We start from the raw sequence: 26,019 nt of genomic DNA, 5'->3' as shown, positions 1-26,019 counted from the left end.
TCCCTAACATCAATATTTTTTTAACACATTTTACATTTAAGTCTCTTATTTATAACTCATATTTACAGCCCTTTAAAATGAGACTAATTATCTATATTTTTATTAATAATAAAAAGAATCTTCTTTATAAAACTAACAGTCACATGCTATTCCTATATATTTAGTTTATATTAATATTCACTGTCCATCAATTGAATGACAAGTTGAAAGCTCAACTTAATTGCACCTTTCTGAACTCCTTTGTGGGGATTCATGTCCCATGGCAAATTGAAGTTTCAAATACAGTACACATTTTATACTAGATTCAGAAAGTTCATGAACAAATTTCAGAAGTTTAAATGGATCTGGGTCGTTTGTATTTTCTCTGATGTTAACTATATTAGAAAACCCAAAATCTCTTGAATTGTGGTGAAAAAAATAAAGAAAAAAAAGATGACGTAAATGCCTTGTTTCTGGATTGGATTATAGATTCTGGCATCCAAAAGTCACGGAGTAAAGGCCCTCTTTAACTTTGTTCCCTGATGCACAAAATTTACCATCAACACAAAAATGACGAAGCAAAATAATATAATAAAGAGCAGGTATGGGAATGCCCATGAATTGAGGGCCGTCAGCTTACCTCAGAACAGGAGCCAATTAAGTACTCGGGTTGAACCTGGTAGGTAGGTTTGGAAAATACAAAGGAGAGCTCTAGTGTACAGAGAATTCATTGTGGTAAATCCAAAAGATGATGACATAACTAACGAGGATGTTGGTCATTCTGGTAAATCCAAAAGATGATAACATAACTAAGAGAAGAGGTAAGACTGTTGAGGTATGATTCAGAGGTCATCCTGATCTGGAGAAGATACTGAAAATAGACATGACAGTTTGGAGCAGGAGACATTTTCCAGATATCACAACTAAGCTTTGATCTTGTGTAACTTTCCATATCACCAGTGTCTATTTAGGGCATTATTATATATGCGTTGAAAGGTTCGTTTGAAAGTGGGAACAGTCTTAATTGTGATTGATAAAGCTTGGATGTTATCTCGAATAGCTTTTTTTTTCTAAACCATAATCCAAGTGGAACCATGAACAATCCAGGATTAACGAGTATCGTGGAGTTTCAGCAGTAACTTGCTATTGAAAAATAACTATTTAGCAATGCGTTTATTTTGCAAAGAAACACGCTGCACAATATTCCATATGGGCACAAATTGGAATTGACTAACAGAGAACAATTAACATTTCACATTTGTAGCTTTGCTAACTGTTTGTGTTCTGTAAAACACTGATAAAATGATAACTTTACAGAAAAAGAAGACATCACTTTTAACTGCAAACCTTCTGATTGAATATAGGAATATTATCATACAAGTTTCTGCTCTTATGCAGAAATTGGAAGTATAAGCCTTCTCATCTTTAGGAAGGCTTTTGTATGAACAACTTGTCTACTCCTCTATAAACAATAATATACCATAGTGAAATGCTACAATGGTCTGATGAATAAAGGCCTGAAAACATAGGCAGTTTCTTTGCACGTGATACATTGATTGTATATACCTATTGCTATACACAAAATATAGCAAGCTGCTACTGTTCATTCCATGCACAAATTATGACAATTTTCATGTATACCATAGAAACTATTATACAGATCAGTTGTAGAAAGAACAATCTATTTTGAGTTAGTATCCAGAAAATTTTGACGTATACCAATCTTAGTCCTGTTGAAAAGAATTCAAAATCTCTGTGATGAGCAGTTGCTTAGGTGGTCCAATGCATGTTCTGAATGTAGGGAAGTCTGAAATTCTGTTGACTGTCATTCAATGCGCTTAGGAAGTTCTGCTGTTGGAAAGTTTGATTGGGCTGCATTGAATTAAGCAAGGCTGAAACATTATTGTTGACGTTGTAGCTGTAGTTGTTCTGCATGTTGTTGAATCTCTTTGCAGGGTTGGTTTCATCATCCCCATATGCTAAGGAGAGGGTCCTCTTGAGAGAATTGAATTTGTTGTCATGCTCCACGGCTAATTCTTCTTGTTTTGGGACAACTTCATATCGGCAATCGCTATTGTTGTCATTGTTATTGCTGAAATTGTTGTGAGAGAGGTTGGAGGACTGGACTTGAGGTAGTCTGCTGCTGTTTCCATTGCCATCCATGGCTTCATCGTTTAAAAAACCATCTATGAAAGGATCCTCACTCTCCAACAACCCACTGAAAGAGCCAATTTTGGGCAGTTGCAGTTTGTTTTGCTGATCAATATCAGGCAAAGAAGCTATCACTTCATCTGCACTTGGTGATTCATCTGGTTCTGCCCCTTGTACTCTTTGAGAATGACCATTTTTCTTGTAAATTCGGCACAGCACCCAATCATCAAGCTGGAGAACAGAAGTACCATCAAAATCAACAATACCAATTTTAGTTGAATGAATCAATTCCTATTCGTAAAGAATCAAAACACAAGAACTGTGAAAGGAAAAGCATTCATATTGATCAATATTCACCGGTATATGAACAATAATTCCATCAAATATTATCACAAAACGGTCAAATTAGAAGATTTCATCAATATTCTGGAGCCCAGGTACAGGAATTCAACTAATAGCTATACTTACTCTCAAAGAACCCTTCTTGTTAGGAAAACTGCTAGGTCTGGCTCCACTATCGGCAAGATGGTATTCATGCATGATCCAGTTGGTTTTTATCCCTTTGGGTGGTCTGCCTCCATAGAACACCAGGGCCTTCTTCACTCCCACCTTCTGTGTACCTGCTGATGTAGATGTTAATATAGGCTTGTCCGTTCCAGTAGCTTTCCAGTACCCAGATGTTGCAGCTCTATTAGGTCTAGCCCCGTTTGGGTACTTCCTGTCCCTTGGGCTGAAAAAATACCATTCCTGCTCTCCAAAGGTTGCCTTCTCTGCACATAATTCAGATACCCAGAAACTCCAATTTCAGAAAAACAAATTTCAGGATCAATACAAAAACAATTTTCCTTCTACAATCTTCAAAATTGAGTTACTTCTAATGGAATAGAATATCTCTACTGGAATTGTGCAGGATCTAAGGAAAAAGATCATAAAAAATTGTACAAAATGGTTAATCCTGAGATTAGCTACAATTCACCTTATAGACCTGCTCTATCTAATCTACAAATTCTTATGTTGGGGTGATGCAGCCTAAAGATATAAGGAATCCATAAAAAAGAATTATGAAACAAAAAAATTGAGCAGAAAGTTTTTTGGTATTCACCAGGTAGCTCCCAGGGATCAAACTTGTAAAGGTCAATTTCTGCAATAATCGTCACAGGCAGAGGCGTGGAAGATGCCTTCTTCTTCAAGTAATGAACAACCAACTCCTCGTCTGTGGGGTGAAATCGAAATCCCGGAGGCAGCTGTGGATGCGACTCCGAGAAGGAAGCTGGGCTCTCCATTAATTCAGAATACCAACAAATCAGATTGTCTGAAGACAGGCAGCAACTATATCAATAATAATAATAAAATCAAATGAAGTCCACAAGGATTCAGGACTACTCAATCTCAGACAACCCAAGCCAAGCAAAGCCAGTCCGCAAACTTAAAGGCCAAGGGAATTGCAAGAACCAGAAGGATAAGTCGAAATGAAAATGGAATCTGGATCGAGATGAAGAAGCAGAAGTGATTGAAATGTTGCAGAGGGGCATTGCTGGTTGCTTTTATGCTCGTATGGTGGTCACCAACCCCTGTGAAAAAATAATTCTAGAACTAAGGAAACCGCTCAGTAAGTGACATGTGGAACGCATAAACCGGAAAGTTAACCGGATTGTTGCTTTCGTGAAGGCTAATACGCGTGGGCCAGCAAGGGATCGAAACGGACAAGCTATCGTCGAGAAAAAAGACTTCTAGACCCATCAATTACATCCACCCTGACGTCACAGGCGGCTCCATCTCCGTAATCTCAGTAACCCCTAGTTTTACAATTGCAGTACTCTCACGAGGCCACAACAGTGGAATTTTGGGTATTATTTTGATAAATTACTATAAAATTTTTGGGAAATTGGGTTTATACTTGTAGAGTTTTAAGATAAAAAGATTTAAAAAATTAAGATGATAATTATTTAATTTCAAAATTGTGTGCTTTAAAATTGATGGCGCTAAATTTATTTCCACTATCAAAAACCACATTCAACCATTCTTGTAACTATCCTAACAAAATAGTAACTTAGTAAAAAAGCTATTACAATTTCACTTCATATTCACACGTTTTCCAAACACCCCCATCCCCACGTTACTGAACTGCACGTGGAAATCCGACCGACATTTTTTTTTTTTTTCGGTTACCTGTAACTGTTTTACCTCCACGCTCAATGGCCCAATAAAATCTTTTTGCATCCATTGAAGAAATATTCGTTAAAGGCGGCACTGTTACAGCAGAAAGTAATTGAAAGGTTTAGCATATTTTATCGAAATAGTCTATAACGCGACTTTTTGAAAGCCTTTCCGCCAGGTTTTTCCGGTCGAAATCCGGCAGGAATTTATTGGAATCGCAAGTTTGATAGCTAGTTTCTGTACAATGAAAGCGTCCCAGGGGTTTTCGAGGGTGCTGAATCCAAATATGCAGTTAAAAAACCATTTTAACTGCAACAAATCAAGATTTAACCTCAATTTCTTCCGCCGGATTCTGTCACCGGAATCTCCAAAAAGTCGCATTATAGACAACTCCTATTTTATCCATGTCACTGGAATCTATTGGAAGTCTCAATTAACAATAAAAAAAATTAGTGTATATCCATCCAGATCTATAAGCACCAAACCATGACAATACATTGTATTTTTTATTTTTTTCAAATTAACATTATGACCCGCTCGAGAAAGAATTCATTGGTTTTTTTTAATGGTCAATTCGCTGTTGTCAATTTTTATGTGTTAAAAGGTGTGCGTTTGAATTAATGAAGTAAAATAGTCAATCCGCGCTCGATGATTCATCGATCATTAAATTGTATTATAATACTTCAATTTAAAAAAAAGGGTTGTAATTCGTTGAATTATTTAATTAACACGATTGGCGAATGATTGGTTAAAAAGTCGTAGATAATTTACTGTTCATTGACGTAAAAATTGTATTAAACTTGTCGTGTAACATGATTATCATGTGAATTACGACACAATTATTCTCTTCGCTGGACGAGAAAGATGCATTTAAAATATATGGATAAATTATTTTTGACCATTTAAAATATATCGATAAATTATTTTTGACAGATTTTTGTAGAATATGACGTACTAATTTCTCAAACCAGATGGATGTGGTAAATTCCTTGAGAGTCATATTTTATATGATGAGAGGTAATATGTGACCCTTTTATAAGGTTAGTATACATCAATCTTAATCGTAGATACTCTCTATTAAGCTTGTGAAAGAGCTTAAAATGATTTTCATTTAATATAATTATTATGAATATTTAAATAAATAATATAAATTTGTGTTAAATTAATTTATAGTACAATCTAGTTAATATTTAAATAAATAATATAAATTTGTGTTAAATTAATTTATATTAGAATTTAGTTTATATTGGATAATTGGAAGGAACCATTATTATCATTTTTATATATTGGATAATTAAAAAGAATGATCAGTATTAATTCTATTTAGTTTCAATTCCGTTAAGTGATATATAGAATAATTTCAAACTTTATTGCTAAATTTCAAGAATTTGTGGATAAAACCCATATATATATATATTCCTCATATACAACTTAAAATTGTATATAATTATAATTTTATCTTCTTAAAATGTGATATGAATATATATTACGAAAGTAAAAAAAATATCCCTTTTCAAATTATTAATTAATTATTTCATATAATTTTTTTTAATAATTACAAAGATTGGTTTTGGGTGGCTCAATTGGCAGTGGCTGTGGAAATGAAGCCTCACCTAACTGGATGTTTTGGGTTCAACCACAAGTCTTGGGTTCAAATTTTGTGTCATCTTCCGGATGAAGTTGAAAAATTAGACATGATAAATATGTACTCCTACCAAACCATTTTTTTATAATTATAAATAAATTTATATTCCTAATACCATTTAATAATCATTATTAACTAATTAAATTATATTAAATTAATATAATTTATAAATAAATAAATATACAATTAAATTATCTTTTTATTAAAAATAAGTATAAAATTTCTAATTAAATCATATTGAATTATAATAACTAAACATGATAAAAAAAAATCTAGAAAATAAGAAAAAGAAATTTGCTAAAAAAAATTGGAGCTAGGGCTTTCGTTACTTAGTTTTTGTGTTATAAACTAACAAAGGAAAATTGCTATGATGAATTGGAGCTAGGGTGTTCATTACTTATTTTCATGTTACAATTACTCAATATACTTTGATCGTGTAGAAATCAAGCTCGAGTTTCCTTTACTTATGATTTTGTTTTTAATAAATGTTTTTAATTTAAAGTTTTTGATATATATTTTATCAGTGTGTTTTTTATTTATAGAATAAATTTATAATTTAAAAATTGTAATTAGTTTATATAAGAGTGACAATGTGAAATGTGGAGAGTGTTTTTTAGTTGTCTTTAATAAATGATTTTAATTTAAATTTTTTAATATATATTTTATCAGTGTGTTTTTTATTTATAGAATAAGTTTATAATTTAAAAATTGTAATTTAAAACATTATTTTGAGATTTAGTTTATTTTTGTGTATATTAATTTTTTACCTTCTTAATTTTTTTAAGTTTTTGTTTGTTTGTTTTGGATAAGTACTATTTTATATTTAAAAAAAACAAAATCTAACAAAATTTTTAATATATTAGAAAAAAAAATTATAATAAAATATATTTTTTTAAATTTATATTATAATAATTAGAAATATATAAATTAATTTTAATATTTATAAATTTATTTAGAGATTTTAACTATCAAATAAAATAAATTGGTATAAAAATAAAAACGTAAAAGAAGTTTATATATATTTTTTTAAATAAAAATAAAATTTGTGAACCATTTTCACTTTAGCATTTGACTTTTTAAATTTTTTAACTCTCTTTAAAAATGTACACTTTCATTTATTTTTAATTTTTGGTTAAATATGCTCTAAGAAAGTTTTCCATTTCTATATGATGTTTATTTCTATACATTATCATACTTTTCTACTTAATTTTAGTTTTGTATTAAGTGTGTTTTAAGAAAGTCTTTCTGTATAGTGTTTATATAATGTCTTTTGCATTCATTATCATGTACATATTTATTTGATTGAGTGTGTCTTAAGAAAACCCTTCACTTCTATATAGTGTCTATTTGTACGGGTGTTTAACACTTTTATATAATGTCTTTTATATTCATTATCATGTACATTTTTATTGGATTGAGTGTGCTCAAAGAAAGTTTATATATAGTTTTTATTTTATCTAGTGTCTTTTATATATTTTTTTCCATAATATTATTTTTGTTTAGATTTTTATTTATTTATTTTTAATTTATTTTGTATATGTATCTTATTTTTAATTAAAATTTAATAATAATTTAATTGAAATGTTTTTTTTAAATCAAAAGGAAAAATTTAAAATGTTTTTATTGAAGTAAAATTTTGTACATCTGCCCTAAGAAGGAAAAAATTAGTTATCTAAAGTCAAAAAAACAAGAATATACTCTTTTATAAAAAGTGAATATTTCAATGAATTATTATAAATAATGACAATATTCCCATTTTATTTTTATATAATAAATATAAATAAAAACAAAGCTATGAAACAAATACTTTCTAGAGAGAAAGTAAATTATAATTAACCGTACAAAGCACGTCTTATAAGTTGGTTTTCCACATTCAAATAAGTTATATATATATATATATATATATATTAAAATTAAATAAATTAAATTATAATTTAAAGTACAAAGCATTTGCTGGCGATTGGGATGTTGAATATCCAGATCACTGTTCTCCGTTCTAATAAGTTAGATATGTTTCTTATTATATACATAATTGAGGTAAATAAAAGATTAAAATAACAATACTCGTCAATGAAACGTGGGTTAATATGGATAATATAAAAAAAGATCGTTAATAAAATTCTGAATTAGCTTCAGGAAAATGGATTACATATACAGTGACGCAACTGTAATAAAATATTTTTCATTGGATTTGATCGGTTCGATTGCGGATTTGGAAGATTCTTTTTTCCAGTGTGCGCAAAAATAAAATAGTTAAAACGCAAACATTGACATAATAAAGTTTTTCAGGCATTGAAGCCGCCTCTATCACGACCGGTCGTTGGAGGTTTATTTAATTTTCTTTAAAACTTTTCGATCCACATTCGTTTTTTTCCCGAAAGTCTGGATAAAAACCGTGCGCAATTCAATCAGTCGCTGCACGCCGCCGGCAACTTTCGGGCTCGTGGGGATGGGTATAAGCAGCTGGTCCTCCTCCCCAACTGCCATTCGTGACTCACCATGAGCCATGGCCGCAACACGAAAATGTGCTGAGACTCACAATTCCATCCGAATCCACGTCACCGGATTTTGCCCAGTCAAGAGATAGACACATGGTGTATTGAAGAAAAACCAGGGTTCGATTCCCACAAGCAATCTCGGATGAAGAGGAGGGATAATGGGATCGCCGGATCTTACCCATTAATTCCTGAGAATATTCGCGCAGTCAATCTGTGAAAATGCATCGATGGATTGCGCAGGGATTGGCGGAGCAGAAGGTGGGCAGCCATGGAATTTGTTTCGAGTGATATTTCCCAGGTCATCATGAGTCACAACGGTTAGCCTTCTCTTGTTGTTGTGGATCAGTATGTCCACGTATTCTCTGCATAAAATCAGAAGTCTTTTTGACAACCCACACGTGATGCATTACACAACAACATAAACATATATATATATATATATTAGCTGGCTGCTTTTCTGACTCATTTTGATTAGCTTTTTTTTCATGATTATTAGTTAGGTGCACCCAACTTCCATCTGCGTATCAAGCAACCACGATCCTGATTCCTCTCGCTTTTAGTTCATTAAATAAAACAAATTAATAATACTCCAGCCCCACTTAGGATTAATGTACAACAACTCATAGTTTGAATTGAATTATTGAACGTCACACAATTCCAGCCGCCACCATTGCATTGGTTTGAATTGTTATTTTGGTCTTGCTTTACCTTCCACGCTGATGGATTTGACTTTCACTCAAGCGTTCATACACACAGCCAATGTGGGATTTTTTTTCTTATTTTAATCACCCAGTGTTGACATTACAAACCCTCCTTTCCTCAGACTATCGACGACATGACACCAGCAGCCTCAATATCATTGTAGTTTCCTGTCACTTTCTCCCTACAGTTCTTCATTTTCACGCAAATTTCTTCACTTTCACCAATAAGATCTCTAACACGTATTCAAAGCTCATCCAAAATATCATGCCTTTCTGCAACTTTTCATTTAAAAAATATGACATCGTCACCTTGTGGGTCCTTCTCCCATTCCAAACCTTAAATTTTCAGTCGTGCTACTTCAAACATAGGCAGAACTGCGCAAGCGAAACATTAATTAATCGATCAGTTTATTCTCTTCCAGATTTCAATATTATATAACATATATTTGACCAGAAAACAGGCTTACAGAAAAACATTTTTATAATTAATAAATCAGATTGAGGTCCTTGTGTTCAAAACCTATCTGTTAACATATTTCTATAATATAAACATCACTTTAAGTGCTCGACAAGTAAGCTGAAATTCAAAATGTTTTACCTGTAGACTTGAACGAGGTAGGTTAGTTCAAAAATAATTACAATTTGAATGGAATGTTTCCTGTATTTTAAATAGTAAAAACATATTTGATTGTGATCTGTCTCAGTTTCTGTCTTTCTGTACCAAAAATTTCAAGCATGTTTCATGCAGATAATTAATTATTTGAAAGACCAAGCTGCAGATACCATCTTAAAAACCAAAAGAAAAAACATGTGAATCTTAGTGTACGTTAATCTCATATGAGAGAGACATGGCCTTAAATTTTTTACATAGTGCATGTCAGAGGACTTTGGTTTACCATCCAAAAGTCACAAACGAAATAATGAAAAAATTATATGGATGTAGGTTGGGTTGGCTCATTGAAAAACATATGACTTTGGCATTAAAAATATATTTATATCAGGGAAACAAAGATACATACTATCTAAAGTTTAAAATGTACATAGAGCAGTGAATTACTTAAAGGGCAGGAGAATTGTTCCATGCCATGGAACAATCTCTTCATAACATACATTTTCATATTAAAGCTTGAACAGAATATACATGGTGATAATTTAAATGCGATGTGAAAGTTCCTGAAGTTTTAAAATTTTATTATAAAATTATTTCTGTCATTGATATAGAAGAAGAATAAAAATTATTTATGTGATTAATATAAATGAAACATTTCACAAAATATATAAATATATTTTTTTAAATTACAAATTTTATTAGAGGAATATATATTAAAAACCATGTCAAAGGTTGATTTTTGATTGGTTCTAGTATTACTAAGTAAAAGTTAGAGAAAAATAGTCAAAGTTCAAAGTAGAGTGTTCCAAAAGTCATAATTCCAAGTAAAAGTTAGAGAAGACTAGTCAAGGTTCAAACTAGAGTGTTCCAAAATTCATAATTGGAGTTGCTAGTAGCTAGACTCATCATTACAATAGATACAAAAATTAGTCATGAAAGCCATAAAAATAGAGAAGCAAAAAGATTGGAAACATGAAAACTATAAACCATGTATCAATAGTGCCTTTGTGCCACAATGAGACCATACAATTAAATAGCTAAAGCACAGTGCACATGGTGGCCGAGAGTTGGCGGGTCCTTGTCATAGGGAAACACTATCTCCATTCACTCCATTCTACCATCCATAAGTTGATAAAGCCCATGGAGTTCAGTGGGTGGAGTTCCTCCATGCAAAGTAGGACCTCATCCCTTCTTTCATTGCAGTTGGATAAGACTTTTCCTAACATATTCTTGACATGCTAGTATAAATCCATTGTGTGTAAGTATTGATTGTGATGAGCCCTTGGCATACCCAAATCCGTGACCCAATACTCCACTTTTGCTAGGATGCTGGAGTTAGAAATTTCATTTCTTTCATCAACCAATTCTTATTTGACATCCGATATTTCATGTTGAACCACCACAGGGTGTGCTCACTATAACAGTTCGTTGAGGTTCAGGCTTGGGCTCGAGCACAAGAATTTCTTGACAGACCGCAACTCCCACCTCTTCTCGAACGAGCTCTCTCTGTGGGCATTCAGGTTGCTTTAGGGAGAGCACAAAATAATCCAAAGGAACAAGGGATGGGGAAACCAACAGGGGAGAGTGGGGGGTGGGGGGTGTCCAAAGAATGAGAAAGGAGACCCTAATAAGGAGCTTGAGCAAGATAGAAAGGAACTAGAAGGGAGTGGATGTAAGGAAGGTGACTAATAATCACACAGAGAACTAGCCCATTGTAATAGAAACGAAACCGAAAATTGGAGACATTGAATTTTTTTTGGTGAGACGAGTGGCTCCCCACTAAGAACAGGGGATACATGTAGTCTAAACAGAGATAATTTCTTTGTCTGCAATAGAGAGGAGAGTAGGATGATAATTGCTAAAGAGAGCATGAAGTTTTCAAATGCAAAGGGACTAGGCAAGGAGGGCATGGTCCTTGAAATTGTAGAGTGATGATTGTAACACAGACAAAGCTTTTTTCCTCTTACTCACCAATACTAGTAGATTGAACATCATATATGCTAGCTAAAATATGAAACCAACCCAAACCTTCCCTATACATTCCTTCAACCATTTCGGAAACATAATCCAATTGATTAATAACCTCCATTTACATCGTCGCTGAATGAATGCTTGGGGGTGAGTAACCGCACCAATTTGCTCTCCCTCGGGGGTGACTTCACTACCATATCTAGCCTTTTCCAATCCAACATGCAGATAAACATCTCACTTTGGAAATCTGCTAAATGTCCCCAATTCAATCCTAGCCTCAAGTTCCATCTTCAAGAGCCTCCAAAGTAAGCTAAGGTTTATATTCATTACTCCTTAGATCCCTAGAATAAGATATTTGCATCTTAATTATAAAGTACATTTTATAATTAAAAAGATCATGATATTAGCCCATTCTATTTATTCATTCAATATATATTTAATCTTGAATTTATATTAAAAAAATAATAATAAAATAGATTATTTTAATTCAATATCTTAAATATAAAAAATTTACAAATTTTACAATCTCTTCCATTCTAACTAACTAACTAACTATGCATATAAATAAATAATAACTATTCAAAAATAAAATAATAATACTAATATCTATATATATATCTATCTATCTATATATATATATAAAATTCTATTCACCCACATTACTATATTACTAAAAATAGGCATTTTTTTTATTTTTATATAAATATATATAACACTACATTTTAAATTAATCTTATATATTTTAAACACACAAAATTTTGATTTCAACTATGGTGATACTTAATAGATATAAAATTAAAACCATATTTAACCCCAATTTCCCCTCTACTGCACCTTTACTAAAAAAAATTATGTAAATGGTTTCCTGCCTTTACAGTCTTCCCCTGTCTTTCCCTTATCCGGACTATGTAGCACACTATTGACTTAGATTAAGGGGTTTCTCTGCTGCACCTTTACTCAAAAAATTGTAAATGCTTTTCTGTCTTTACATAGTCTTCCCCTTATCGGCTAGCACACTATTGACTTAGATTAGGGGCTTTCTGAATCGAATGCTCCAAGGCACCATCTTATGCTACATTGCAAATGCTGAGCACCACTGCTTACTGCTTGTGAAGTTACCGAAATACATTAAATATAATCAAAATTTTAGCTGTCTTATGTAATATTCTTTATATATAGATTCTAAATTAAATTAAATATAATTAATCAATCTTTTAACTCTGTCTTATATAATATTCTTTATATATAGATTCTAAATTAGATTAGAATATTTCTTAAAAAGAAAATAGTACAGGATATTAAAAAAAAAAAAAAAAAGTATGCCATATCTCTGGACTAACTTTGAGTACAATGGTATCACCAAAAGAAGAGGAAAATGGCCTTCGCCTCTTTACTACGAGAACAAGAATCAAACCACACTTTAAAGGGAAATTGTGATACTCCATAGATTATATATAAATTGAAATGGTCTTATCACGTTATTCTAACTTAATCCTTTCAAATAAATTTATAAATTTGAATATTGATTTTATAGAGTTCATTCAAAGATCAATAACTATAATTTTTTTTAATAGTTATTCAAATTTAATGAATTTAGCAAATTCATGTGAGAGACTAAGTAGATTCTTCCATGCTCGTGTGCCTTCCTCTTAGAATAATAAAATTCCATTTCTAAGCATATAACTAGTAAATTTGAAAAGATGTGAGTTTTTTTAGTATTAAGTGGATATATATATATATATATATATTTATTGAATGAGAATTAATATTTTTTATTAATTAAATTTATTTTGGGTAGTTAGGAGAAATGATTGTTATCTTTCCTACATAATTTCAATTCTTATAAATAATTTGTTCTTAAGTGATGTTAAATATGGAGTATATTTTTATAATGGTTTCAAAGTAGATATTATCTTACCTTTGCTAATAGGCTAGATAAAATCACCAACAAAATAATGTACCTTGATAAACAAGGTACATACACTACAACCCAATATGAATGAGATGTGTGACATGCATTATTTATTTATTTATTTAAGTTGACTTAAATAAAATATCCTCATATGATGATTATGTTAAATTTATATTAGTTATGAAAAATCACATCTATCCCCTTAATCTAAGTTGACATTATTGTAAAGGATAACACAAAAAATAGATAAATAAAACTTTAATGTAGACATAAATGGAGTTAGGCGTCAATTCATGATAGACATCAAAACACTTACTTTATAATACATATCATTTTACCAAGATTAAAAAAAAATCATAAAAAATGACTAAATTATCATTTTATTTTAAATTATCATTATTAATAATTATAAAAAGAATATATGAATTAAACTTATATACATTAAAAAAAACATGTAACAAGATTCTTAACCATGTATATTCTAACTTGTAAATAGGATTTGTTACAATAGCATGACAATACCATGGGTCAATACCATGACTTATCAATACCACATGCCAAAAAAACCATAACCTATTTCATAATCAAAATATTTTTTATATATTTTATTTTTATTTAATTTTATAACAATTTGTATAATTAAATTGAAAAGTGAAAATTGCATGATTAAATTTGACATAAATCTCAACTATTTATCCTCACCTGTACTAACTAGGAAAACCATATAAACTAAATCCATGATAAACATAAAAACACTTACCCCATGATACATCTCACATTGCCTAGATTAAAAAAAATCATTAAAATTAACTAAGCTATAGCTTTATTTTAAATTATTATTATTAATTATAAAAATAATTAATATATGAGTTAAACATATATACCAATATTATTAACCATGGAAATTTTTAACTTGTAAATAGTTTTTGTTATCAATAGGACATGTCCAATATGACACACATTGATATGATATTTTATTTAATTAATTAATTTGAGATAAATTGATTAAAAGAATATAACTAATTTGGAGATAAATCTTAACTCTTGATCTGTGAATACTACTATGTATATTATGCCATATTCCATTGAGGTTAAATCTCTACCATCCACCTCATAATTAATAAAAAATAAATTTAAATTTAAAAAACCCCACACTAAAGTAAACACACCTATCATCATAATAAAAATAGAATGTAAGAAACCATCTTTACTTAATAAACATATGCCAACAATTTACATAAACAAAGGTTGATACATTGAATAAAAAGATTTCATGAATATGATGATGATGACGATGACCATGATGATGATGATGATGATTAATGTATACTAAGACCAATATGGTCTATCACACCTTGAGAAGGGAAGATATTAATTGAGATCCTTTAACATTTCATTTTTATGCTCAAAAAGAAGAGAGCAAAGTTTGAGGTGCTCCCAATCATTGTAGTTATGTCGACTTAACAAGTCAAGAAGGTTTGTAGTGTGACATATATTTTTAAATTTAGAATGAATGTGAGTAAAATATAGACATTCTAAGAGAAAGTGTTTTCATCTTCAACCCTCTTAGTATCCAACGACAAACTCTTTCAAAGTTTTGGGAATTGACTAGTACCCAATTTCACTTTTAAGTTCATGAGAATTAGTTCTTATCTTAACAATGTTCATTTTCTTCTTGACACTGGTCAAGAAAGATAAATAATTTTGGTTTTCAAGATTGGGGTTGATTACCTCCTTCTAATGTTTTAGTTTTCTTTTCCCCTCTAACTTTTTATCACCCAACAAATTTTCCTTAAATTTGGAAGTAATAATATTTTTAATATTATCCTTTTTCCCTTATTCTTTAAGATGATCTCCTCCTTTATCCCCAATGGTCTAGCGAAGGATTGGCATCCTTATGCCATCCTCGCTTGAGCCGAAGGTGGGGGTTTTGGCTAGAGTTAGAAGCAATTTTAGGAAACCTCCTAGCTTCCATGTTGAATAACTTCTTCTTATACATGAGATACCTAGTCATAGCCATGCTTTCAGTGGGGGAAATAATAGCTTCAATCAAGATGATAGGATAGGGAGTATTTCCTTTAATCATGAAGTTGTAGGCTATAAATTGTTTTTAGATCTTCTCAATCTTCCTCTCCAACTCCCTAGGTATACTGCAAACCCAAACCTCACATCCATATAAAATAACATGGGTGACGAGAGTCTCAAAGAGTTTTATTTATTTATTCCAAATCCAAAGATCTTCCTACTTACAATTTTTTCAAGCCCATAGTAAGTTTTCCATCCTCCATTTATCATTTTTTTCAATGTTATAATTCCATTTGAGTTGATTATGGATGTTAGATTGCTAGATATTTGTATGAAGGAAATTTCTCCAAATAGTTATTATCCTAAATGAAATTATGATAGGTGATCTTTTTTATTTAATTATCATGACTTTACTCTTGTGAGAACATGAAGGAACTTTATCCAAATAATTATTATGGTAAATGAAATTATGATAGGTGATCTTTTTTATTTAATTATCATTAATTTACTCTTGTCAGAGCATAAAACTTGGAGGATTCTTAGTTTCTTATCGAGATCGTCATAGTTCCTTTCCAAAAAGACAATATCATCACCATAATGAATAAAAGTTATGACCATGCCAATGAAAATAAAGCCATCACACCTTACAACGTTCAGACACTCCTCTAACTTATCTTCTCCAAATCTCAACTAAACAACTATATCTTTAATCAAAACCATATATATTTTATCAAAACTATTTTTAATTAAAAAACTTAGTCAACTCTTTTAAATGTCAAAATTATATTAAAAATAATTTAATTTAAATAAACCATTTTTCTCAGGTTGAATAATAAATATTCTTCCCAATAAAATCTATTTTTATATATGAAACAATCTTAATCCTTCCGAATAAAATTTTAATAAAATACTTTATAAATCCTATATATATATATATATATATATATATAACTAACGAGTTTGTAATTAAAATTTTCACCCAACCATATCTAAAACGAATTTTTAATTTAAAAATCCAATCAACACTTCTTCAAGGTTTCAAAATTATTAATTTGGTTTTAAAAGAGATGAACGCTCTTTTAAGATTTCAAAATTATATAAAAATAATTTATGTTAAATAAACTATATCTTCTCATACTTTACCAAAAGCTTTATAACGCCTTTATATACTAACAATGGTTAAAAATATATATGTTTCAATTTCAATTAAAATATTCGCCATACCATACCTAAAAACAATTTTTAATTAAAAACCAAATAACATTTTTTCAATATTTCAAAATTATATTAAAAATAATTTATTTTGAATAAACTTTATTTTTATATAGGAAAATAATTATTTTCTTTTATAATTTTTTTTAATTTATATAAATAATTTTAGCTTTCTAATTAAAATGTTAGTTAAAATTTTAGGGAAGTTTTTTATATTCATAATGTTTAAAATATAAATTTAGTTAGCACAATCATATAAATTAAATAGTTGATAAAAATTAACTAAATTATAACTTTACTTTAAATTATTATTATGTAGATGTCTATTTTGGAATAAGAATTTCAAAATTGTAATTTAATTATCTATAATTATTAGAGAGATGATAAGGATTTAACCTCCACAAAATATGCTAAAATATTTTTAATAAAGGTCACAAATCAAAAGTTGAGATTTATCTTAAAAGTAGTTATGCCATTTTAAATAAACTGATTAGTTAAAAAATGCCATATGAAGGCGTGTTATGATTTTTTGGGCATGTGGTATTAGTGATCCATTGTATTGTAACAAAGTGTATTTACAAGTTAAGAATCTCCATGGTAATGTGAGGGTGAACTTTCATAGATAAGAATTTTATTACATGCTTTTTTAAATGTATATATGTTTAACCCCTATATTAATCATTTTTATAATATTTTTTAAACATGATAGGTAAGGGTTTTGTATTAATAAATCTGGATTAGGGACCAAAACCCTTACATGGCTTTTCCAATACAAAATTTATGTTAACCAAAGATTTTTCAACACATTTGCAGGCTCTAGGATCACTACTCCATATTAGGCTAAAGACATTGACACTGTAAACTCTACAAAAATTTCCTAGGATAAGACAAAATTTACATAGTATCATAATAAAATATAGGCGCAAGACATGAAAAAAGGTTTCAATTCTCAAACTTAACAATGATTATTCACATTAGGATGGTCTCCTCTTGACAGGTTCTTTTCCCTCCAACAACAGTGTTGGAGCCTTCCTCTCCCTCAATCTCTTAACCATAGCCTTATGATTTGAAATGGAGAGAACCAATGCATGTGAAGCATCCAACAATATTTCTAACGCCATACTGGCCTCATTGTTATTTAGAGGGATGGGGAAATTGGCCATTGCGAAACTCGAGCTGAGCACCCAACTATTTTGTTCACAGAAAGAGGAGAAGCCCACAACATAACCAATCTGAGACAAGAGCTCATTAGTACTATGACAAAACCAAAGACTTGATATATAGGCATGGACATTACTAATAAATGAGCCAAACATCATCTAAGGATCTATTTCCATTACCCAAATATTAGACAAACAAAGAAATGACAAAGATGGAATGGCGTTGGACGACTGCCATAAATCCATTCTATTGCTCAAGGTTCTTAACTCTGCAACCGAGATGAAAAACCTCGGATCCCACCTGTGAGAGAAGAAAATGGAAAGTACACTAGTTTATTGAAATGTTTGAGGAGGTCAGCCACTTGAATTCCCATTTAATAGTTCTGGATAAAAACTTGTGTGGTTGGAGGAAGGGATTTTGCTGAAAATTAGGTCTCAAGTTTTCTGCCACTTTATGAAGAGGAGACCAGAGGAATAACCACGTAACCAAATCAATAATGAGTTCGAGCTTCATCGTGTCCCTATTCAAATGAAGGAGATTTAACCAATTCTCATGTCCATAAATAAAAGGAGCAGAGGCGCCCAAACCATCTTGTCAATGTTTGTAAATATCATTATCACTATGGAATGGGAGATATGAATACATTATTGTCCATTTCAATTCTACCTTGTTCCATGGAAAAACCTTTTTTGGCTAGCTCATCAACAAAAATATTGAAATTTCTAAGGATATGGTAAAATTCTAGCTTTTTTAGTTGAGAGATAGAGTTAAAAACTCTTAGATTCATAGGAGGACATGAAGAGCTTATTGATTCCCTAGCCTTCATCATTTGTTGTATGACAATCATTGAATCTCCAAAAGCTATGTCCTGGAATTTTGTTTTCTATGTCCACCTCCAATCCTTTCCATAATGCAAGGAATTATGCCATATTGTTAGTTTCTAGGCCTAAAACCTATGTAAATTGAGACACTATTTTTCCATTGGGGTTGAAAAGGACCCGTCCCGCTCCTTCCTCTCCTTGATTCCCTCTAGAAGCCCCATCAAAGAATAGAGAAAGCTGATATTTTTACATTCTCCACTCTACGAATTCCTCTTAATTGAGCCTAAGACAGGGAACATGATACATATTAGGAGTGAGCATGAAATTTGAGGCAGGAGAAAAATTTATATCTAGCATAATACAGGTGCGTTTTTCTTCATTCAATTCCTCAACGTCTTTATCACTATAACCTTGAAAAAATATTGCTTCAAAGAGAAAGGAACAAGATTTCATCGCCATCCTTTGAGGAGATAAAACTTCATTTTTGAAAATTTCTTTATTCCTCGCAATCCAAATGGAACATCAAATGAATTTAGGGAAGGTAGACCAACAACAAATTGGCAAGGTGGAAGCCTTTTGATTCCAAGAATAATGATCGTTGGCTTGTTGGGGCCTGACCTAGGTTTAGAGGTGATTTAGCCAAACAAATCGCAGTACTACTGGCCCTTTCGGCAATAATCCGCGGAGCGCAGATTGAGGTCTCACTCGAAGTAGTATGGGAGGGTGCTAGAATGAGGTTTCTGCACCCTGGAGATGTTTGATGAGTTCGAGTGGTCCGCAGTTCAACCTTGCGTGCATGTCACTATGCGCACTTACTCGTACCTCGCAGCCTGAGATGCTACCTTCGAACAACCCTACTCAGGGGCTGAACGCTATTATTACCCAAGTCCTTACTAGTATTCCATCGTTAGTTGATTATCTTAGCTTACTTGCATGTGTAAAGTATACTTAGCAGTATAAATCATTCATACAAGTGCACATAATAAATAAACAATATATTTGCAATTGATATCAAACATGTGATAACTCAAGAACAGATACACAGAATTTCGATAAAACTTCTCTTTATTATTCTCTTCTTTAGTTACAGGCTCAACTCCGCCCTGCGCACTTAGCTGCAGGGGTCCGCGCACTCAGCTGTGGACAACTAGACCTCTGCGCACTCAGCTGCAGAGCCTTCTCCTATTCTATGACCCAAAGACACACTTAGACACTTACGACTCAATCCCTTAGACTTGTTTCTATTCCATACTTCCCTCCTTTTACACTTAGAGCCTCGCTCTATTTATACAATCCCATGGTCCGCGGACCATGGGTAGGCCAACATTACATTACAAACTAGGGCGGACAACCCTATGACTCTAACATACTTCCACGCCCACAATTCACGGGGCTTTACAACATTATTCGGTCAAAACATGGGCTTTGAGCCCCAAAACATGCCTTGGGGGGATTCCATGCCCAACAGGCCCCCAACACAAACATCATGACTTGCCCTCGAGTCACTCTGTCAGTGCGGCAATCTTGGCATGGAGTTCCTCCAACTGTCCTCGAACTGTGCTGATGTCAGCAACGCACTGCACCGTTGCTTACTGAATCTGTTGCATCCTCTGTTCTGAGACCTCCGTGTCTAGGGTGCTTCTCTGCATTAACGTGTGCATCACCTGTATGTGTGTGAGCTTTCCTTTGATGTTTGCCATGATAGTGAAAGCCTCGTTGATCCACGACTATACATGCGCTTTGGGAACTGCCTCCTTATGTCATGCCGCGTCCACCTGCCCCTTCAGTGCCTTAGCTTGATGCATCCTCGAAAGACGTTGACTGAGGACTACTGTCTGCGCAGTTCCTTTGACACTATCGTATTGCTGCTGAATTTCTCATGCCTCTGTCTCCAGGCGCTGGATGTTGGGGTCCTCCTGTAGAGTTGTGAGGACCTCAAGTGCTTGCTCCAAGACTGCACCTCCAATTTCTTCCAATCTCGTTGCGATAGCACTAGTGTGCTATTCTTGGACCTCCGGGGGAGTGGAAGGATGTGCCTTTAACCGTAGCTTGACTATCTACAGATTCAGCTCCAGCTGAACCTTGGTCATTTCTTCTCTAGCCTCACAGACTCCGGTTGCCAACCTCTAGATCCGCACTTCTATTGGTAGATCTACTGGGATGGCCACCTCCGGGACGTGTTAGCAAGCGTCATCCACCACCTGCACCAACTGTTGGTTCTGCGACACCAATTCGTCATGTTGCAGACTGAGTTGTTCCATGTTTATCTTTTGTTTGCTGAGAACTTGGATCGCGCGGCTCTCCCTAGTGCACAGCTCTACCGTTATCCCATCCTGTAGTAGATACAATGTCTCTCATAGAAGGGCAACCAAATTAAGGCCAAGGCCTTTGATCATGTTAACCGCAAATCTATTGGTCTCATTCACTGCTACTAGGGCCCCTTCCGGTAACACTATTGTGTTTTCATCCATGCATGCAGCATCTGCTTTGCTGCCAAGGATCCTGCTGCGAGGTGGGTCGAAAGGGTACCCACCTGAGGGGGCCACACCTGTAACTCCTATAGCTGCGCCCTGAGGGCCCCCAACATAGTCTGGTGCTCCTGCATAAAATCTTGAAGGGCCTCATTAGTGACATCGCGAACCGTCTCATCGATGTCATGCTGATCAACTTCGGTTAAGCTAATTAGGTCAATGGCCAATTTTGAGGCCTTGACCTTCTTCCTCGGTCCTGTGTGCTCTATCATGTGTGGGCACTTCAGCTGTGTGGACGCGGTCCCTGGGTCTGCACTCCCTTCTGTTGTTTCTACTTCCTCTGCCTCCTGTCCCTGTGAGGACGTTGCTTGGTCCTCATCCATCTTTGCAGTTGCTTCTTCTATTGCGTGTGCTGCTGCTACTACTTCTGCAACCCTATTCTGCTTGGTGGCTTTCTGTATCTCTTCTTGTGCTGCCCTTTCCTTAGTTGTTATTGTTTCCTTCTGCCTTTTCTTGGTCAATTGTGTGACGTGTAGCTTGGCATCGTCCTTCCTCTTCTGCACTGCCACCTTCTCAAGTTTTGCCAGATTTGGGGCGCGCCATTCTGGAGGCCATGTCTCCAAGATAGTAAAAATAATGTTGTGAGTGGCTACAAAAGATAGCTTCATCCACTGCTTCATCGGATCCTTATGCGCCGTGATAAAAATGTTTTTCATATTAGATTTAAAGTCTGCAAAACTCTGTAGATTGTTGTACACCATGGGCGAAAGGCACGACCTCCGATTGATCCACATCTGAATGCTCATCTCCATGAGCACCTAAAATATTTTGGTGTCATGTATCCATTTCACATCCTTTGTGGCCCAGAGCGAAGCATACTTTGCGACCTCCGATAATTCTCTGTTAATACTAGGGAATTGACTATCCTATGGTAGTTCCCCCGCTACGAGCATTATGGATAACAACAACCACGCATAGTGGAAGGTTTTACCCTTCTCCTGGGCTTCATGGCAGTTCTTCAAAAATTCCTCGCAGAGGAATTCAGACCAGTTGAATTGGAACCCCTCCAAGCACTGCTTAGCCAGTGCGACCACCGGCGCCAATACCTCATCGGTGTGGCACTTCCTCATAACTTTGCCAGCCAAGAGTTGGTTTGCTATGTGTACCCCTTTGTCCTTGATGCTGGAGATGGCGTAGCCCCTCTTCTTCTTCTCCAACTTGTATTTTTTCTTCATGGCTTCTGCAAGGGCCAAATCACTGCCCTTTCCTTCGGCTATGGTTACGGGGTCCTTTCCTTTGCAGGGGAGCCGAGAAATGCAATGACTAAGGTCTTCCGTGATGGGAATAGGCTCCTCCAGCCATAGATACCCATCATGCACTAGGCAGAGCAGCTGTCTAATGACGAAAATGGTGATGGGCACACGGTGGAAATGCGATATCCATAGTAAGTGTAGCAACCCGGTCTTTTCCACACTACGAAACCACTTCCATAGCTCTACGTTGTCACCACCCCCTCAGTGTTCTACTTCATGAGGTTCCCAGTCTCCAGGTGAGGGAACTTCTCATGGTCAACAAGGCCCCAATCTTCAAACTTCATGGTTGGCATGTAGCCCAGGTACATGCCTTCAAACATTATGTTGTCTGGGAGGAGTGGAGTCTGGAGTGAACTCTTGGTTTCATCCAGGTCCTTCGGCACTTTGGTCTTCCCTTTCCGCAGAGGCACATATGCAGATAGTTTTGTTTCAAAGCGTATAGGTTGAATATCCTCCTCCATATCTTTGTCTTCTTCGACTGTGATGGTCAGGGCCTACAGATATTCTTCTTCCTCATCTATGTCAATCGTGACAGCCTTCCCTTTTTTTGCCATTGATAGCTTACTACGTAGCGAGTTCCTCAGGAAGACGCATACTAGAGCCATTGCCTATTTATCCTTCTTGGGTCTTAGCGTACGCGGTGATTTGGAGATCTCTGTGAATTAATCGTACCCTCCACCATTAGGGTCTGCACGGCCTTGCTAGTGGTTACGTATTCAATTCCCAAACCATCTTTGGTTGCTGTCATTGTATCTAGGCTGTATTCTGTCACTCGTGAACTTAGGGACTCAATTATCACTCAGCTCACAATGCTCAGTGCTCTGCTCAATTGCGTAATTCTCAAATGACCAAGTGTTGTTTTCTGGGTAGCCCTTTGTGTTTTATAGTGCCTTTTGAATTCGAATTTGACCGTTCCCCACAATTTTGGTCCATTAATGCTTTCTTGGTGGCAAATTTTCCCAAATCTTGCCCATAAATCACGTCTTAAATGCCCGCCACCCGCTCCATTTGGCCTCAAGTCAAGCATCCCATCATGAATAGTGACTTCAACGGTCACTTTCCGGCCAACCCACACAGCAGCGCAACCCTCCGTGTACGGTCGTGAACCCTTTGATGCTCTGCTTCTGTGCACATCCCCCATATTGCGCAGCTCCTAGGCATAATAGTTTATAGTCCCACATTTCCTTTCAACTGCTTGGAGTGCTAAGACTGTCCTTCCTGTGGCTAGTCAGGTGGTCGCACCACCCATGTGGGGCTTCATCCCGTCTTCCACCATAGTTCGCGGAGAATCCACACCTTCCACTGTTGTGGTCGGCATCATGCACTCTACTATTTGCAATGCGCTACCCTGGTCACTACGTTTGGCGATATGTGGTCCAAGCCAAGGTAGCAGACTAACCAGTTCACGGCGATAGTTCTCCAACTTTTCAGTATGATCATACGCACCTTGCCTTACCATCCTTAGTTTTTCGACGAGAAATTCTTCCTTTATTTTGTCTTCCAGCTTTTGGACCTCTACGTCCATCAAAGTGCTTTTCTTCCTTAATCGTACCCTTTCTTCTTCAAGTTCGTGAAGTCTAAAGTTTCCCCGCTAGATTTCTTCCTCTAGTCCTATGTGTTATGTTTCTCATGGTTGTGTGATTCCTTTGTTCTAGGCTTCATGGACTGTCGTATCTATGGGTGCTACTATGCACGGACTAGGCTTCACATGCTTCATAGGGATTACATCATTTGCTTCATACTTCAGCTTCGGAAGTGCTCACGTGGTCAGGTTTTTACAAATGGTCCTATAAGCCCATAGAACCACTGGTACGCGCAAGTCCCAGTAAGTGCGTCTCACATGGTGGACCGTGTTCAGCACTTCACACACCTTGTCAAAGGCCTCCCCGCAAATAATATTTGGCACACTTGGTCTTATCATACTTCATTGTTCAGGCCCTTGTCTTGCCCGCTCCTACTTGTTGTTCCTGTTTACTATCGTGAGGATGGTGTGCGTTTGTGCAGGTTGCGTACCATACGCCTGTGTAGAAATTTTGAATAATATGACACATATTCACAGAGATTATCCCGATTATACACTATTTTGGAATACATGCATAATACATAACCTCCTCTAAGTTGACCATCAATTTACAGAAGCAGAAACAATAACATGCGCACATAGAAGCATCAATCACACATATCAACACAGTATTTTCCCGGGGAAAGCATCTCGCTAAAAACCCCAACTATTTGTATATTATATTGATTGAGAACATGTAACAAACATAGTACAATACTCCTCACAAGTACTCAATACTATCTCCACCTGTTACACACAATACAGCTCAAATCTGATCTCCAAATCTCCTCCGCTGCTTGCCTGCCTCCACTGCACAATACCTGCTGAGAATGAATGAGAATGGCTGATCCAAACTCCTATTTACCTTGTGAAAATCACCCACACTGTAAATCATGTGAGCACAAGATATATTTCACTTGGTATTGGCCCACACTACGCAGAGATCATTGGCATAACTCAATCCCATGCATGTGCACAATCTCATGCACAACTGATAGCAATCTCAACCTCTAACACCTGTCTCCACTGAACTGTACATGCACTGAGTTAACTGATGTATTCTTCAGTTTCATTATGAGTTAATAATTAGTGAATTAATTAATAACTAATTCACACAACTCATCACTTATTCTATTGATCAGTTAGACTAAATACAACTAGTTAAACTAAGTCAAACTGAACACAACTCCATTAACTGCTCATCCAACTCCACAGAACTCAACCACATGAGTTCTAACTGATGTCCTGCATGCAATAGCTCAACTAACTCACAAGAAAAGCATATTTCCTTCTGACAGCTGCATGTGCCACATCTGTAGCTCAAATTGAAGTGCTCCAAGAGAATAAGATAAAATTTATAGTCTAAATATTATTATGAGACAATAATATTTGACTTTTCTATTTTTGACTAACAGTCTAAAAATAGACTCTGATCACTCCTGCTGTGATCACTCCTACTGTGATCACTCTTGTTGTGATCCAAAAATAGACTTTGCGCCATAATTTGCTTGCGGGACCACTTAGTGAAGGCGACTCCTTTCCACTAAGCTCCATCATCTTGTTGCATTCTCAACAAGCATTTCTTGTTGCACACTTTTCAACACTCCCTCTCAACAAGAAAGGATTCCTCTCAAACCCGATCCTGTAACTCTGGAATGTTCTGCATGCAACACATCTACCCAGTCCACTTTGCTCCAACAACACTTGGAACAAAAACACTCCCAATTGACCACTCTGTTGGGCTAGGAACATACTCTGATGCTGAAGCTCTACCTGCTGCTGACAAGTGCTCCCTCTCTAACATCTATGCTACTGCAACATCCCCATGCAT

At 34.6% G+C, this 26,019-nt stretch overlaps 1 protein-coding gene across 1 annotated transcript; it reads right to left on the bottom strand.

Moving 5' to 3' along the window:
• Nucleotides 1-1,480: 1,480 nt before the first annotated feature.
• LOC149209001 (NAC domain-containing protein 1-like) lies at nucleotides 1,481-3,702 on the bottom strand. Its single transcript, XM_089396243.1, has 3 exons — nucleotides 3,233-3,702; nucleotides 2,599-2,900; nucleotides 1,481-2,361 (listed from the first exon to the last, which is right to left on the bottom strand). Exons 1-3 carry the CDS (start codon nucleotides 3,411-3,413, stop codon nucleotides 1,750-1,752), a joined length of 1,095 nt encoding a protein of 364 aa, XP_089252369.1. The 5' UTR covers nucleotides 3,414-3,702; the 3' UTR covers nucleotides 1,481-1,749.
• Between the last annotated feature and the right edge of the window lie 22,317 nt (nucleotides 3,703-26,019).

The sequence above is a fragment of the Pinus tabuliformis genome, chromosome 1_2 (genome assembly GCF_031772625.1).
Source record: "Pinus tabuliformis cultivar Carrire ecotype Pingquan chromosome 1_2, CPIR1, whole genome shotgun sequence".
Taxonomy (NCBI): domain Eukaryota; kingdom Viridiplantae; phylum Streptophyta; class Pinopsida; order Pinales; family Pinaceae; genus Pinus; species Pinus tabuliformis.
Note: the sequence above shows the minus strand (reverse complement) of the source record. Positions and strands in the feature narration are given on the sequence as shown.

Excerpts from the sequence above, each read along its gene's own strand:
- LOC149209001 (XM_089396243.1), bottom strand. The coding sequence starts at position 3,413 with ATGGAGAGCCCAGCTTCCTTCTCGGAGTCGCATCCACAGCTGCCTCCG. Across the intron at positions 2,901-3,232 it reads TGATCCCTGGGAGCTACCTG|AGAAGGCAACCTTTGGAGAG; the intron begins GTGAATACCAAA and ends AATTATGTGCAG. Across the intron at positions 2,362-2,598 it reads ACAAGAAGGGTTCTTTGAGA|CTTGATGATTGGGTGCTGTG; the intron begins GTAAGTATAGCT and ends TCTGTTCTCCAG.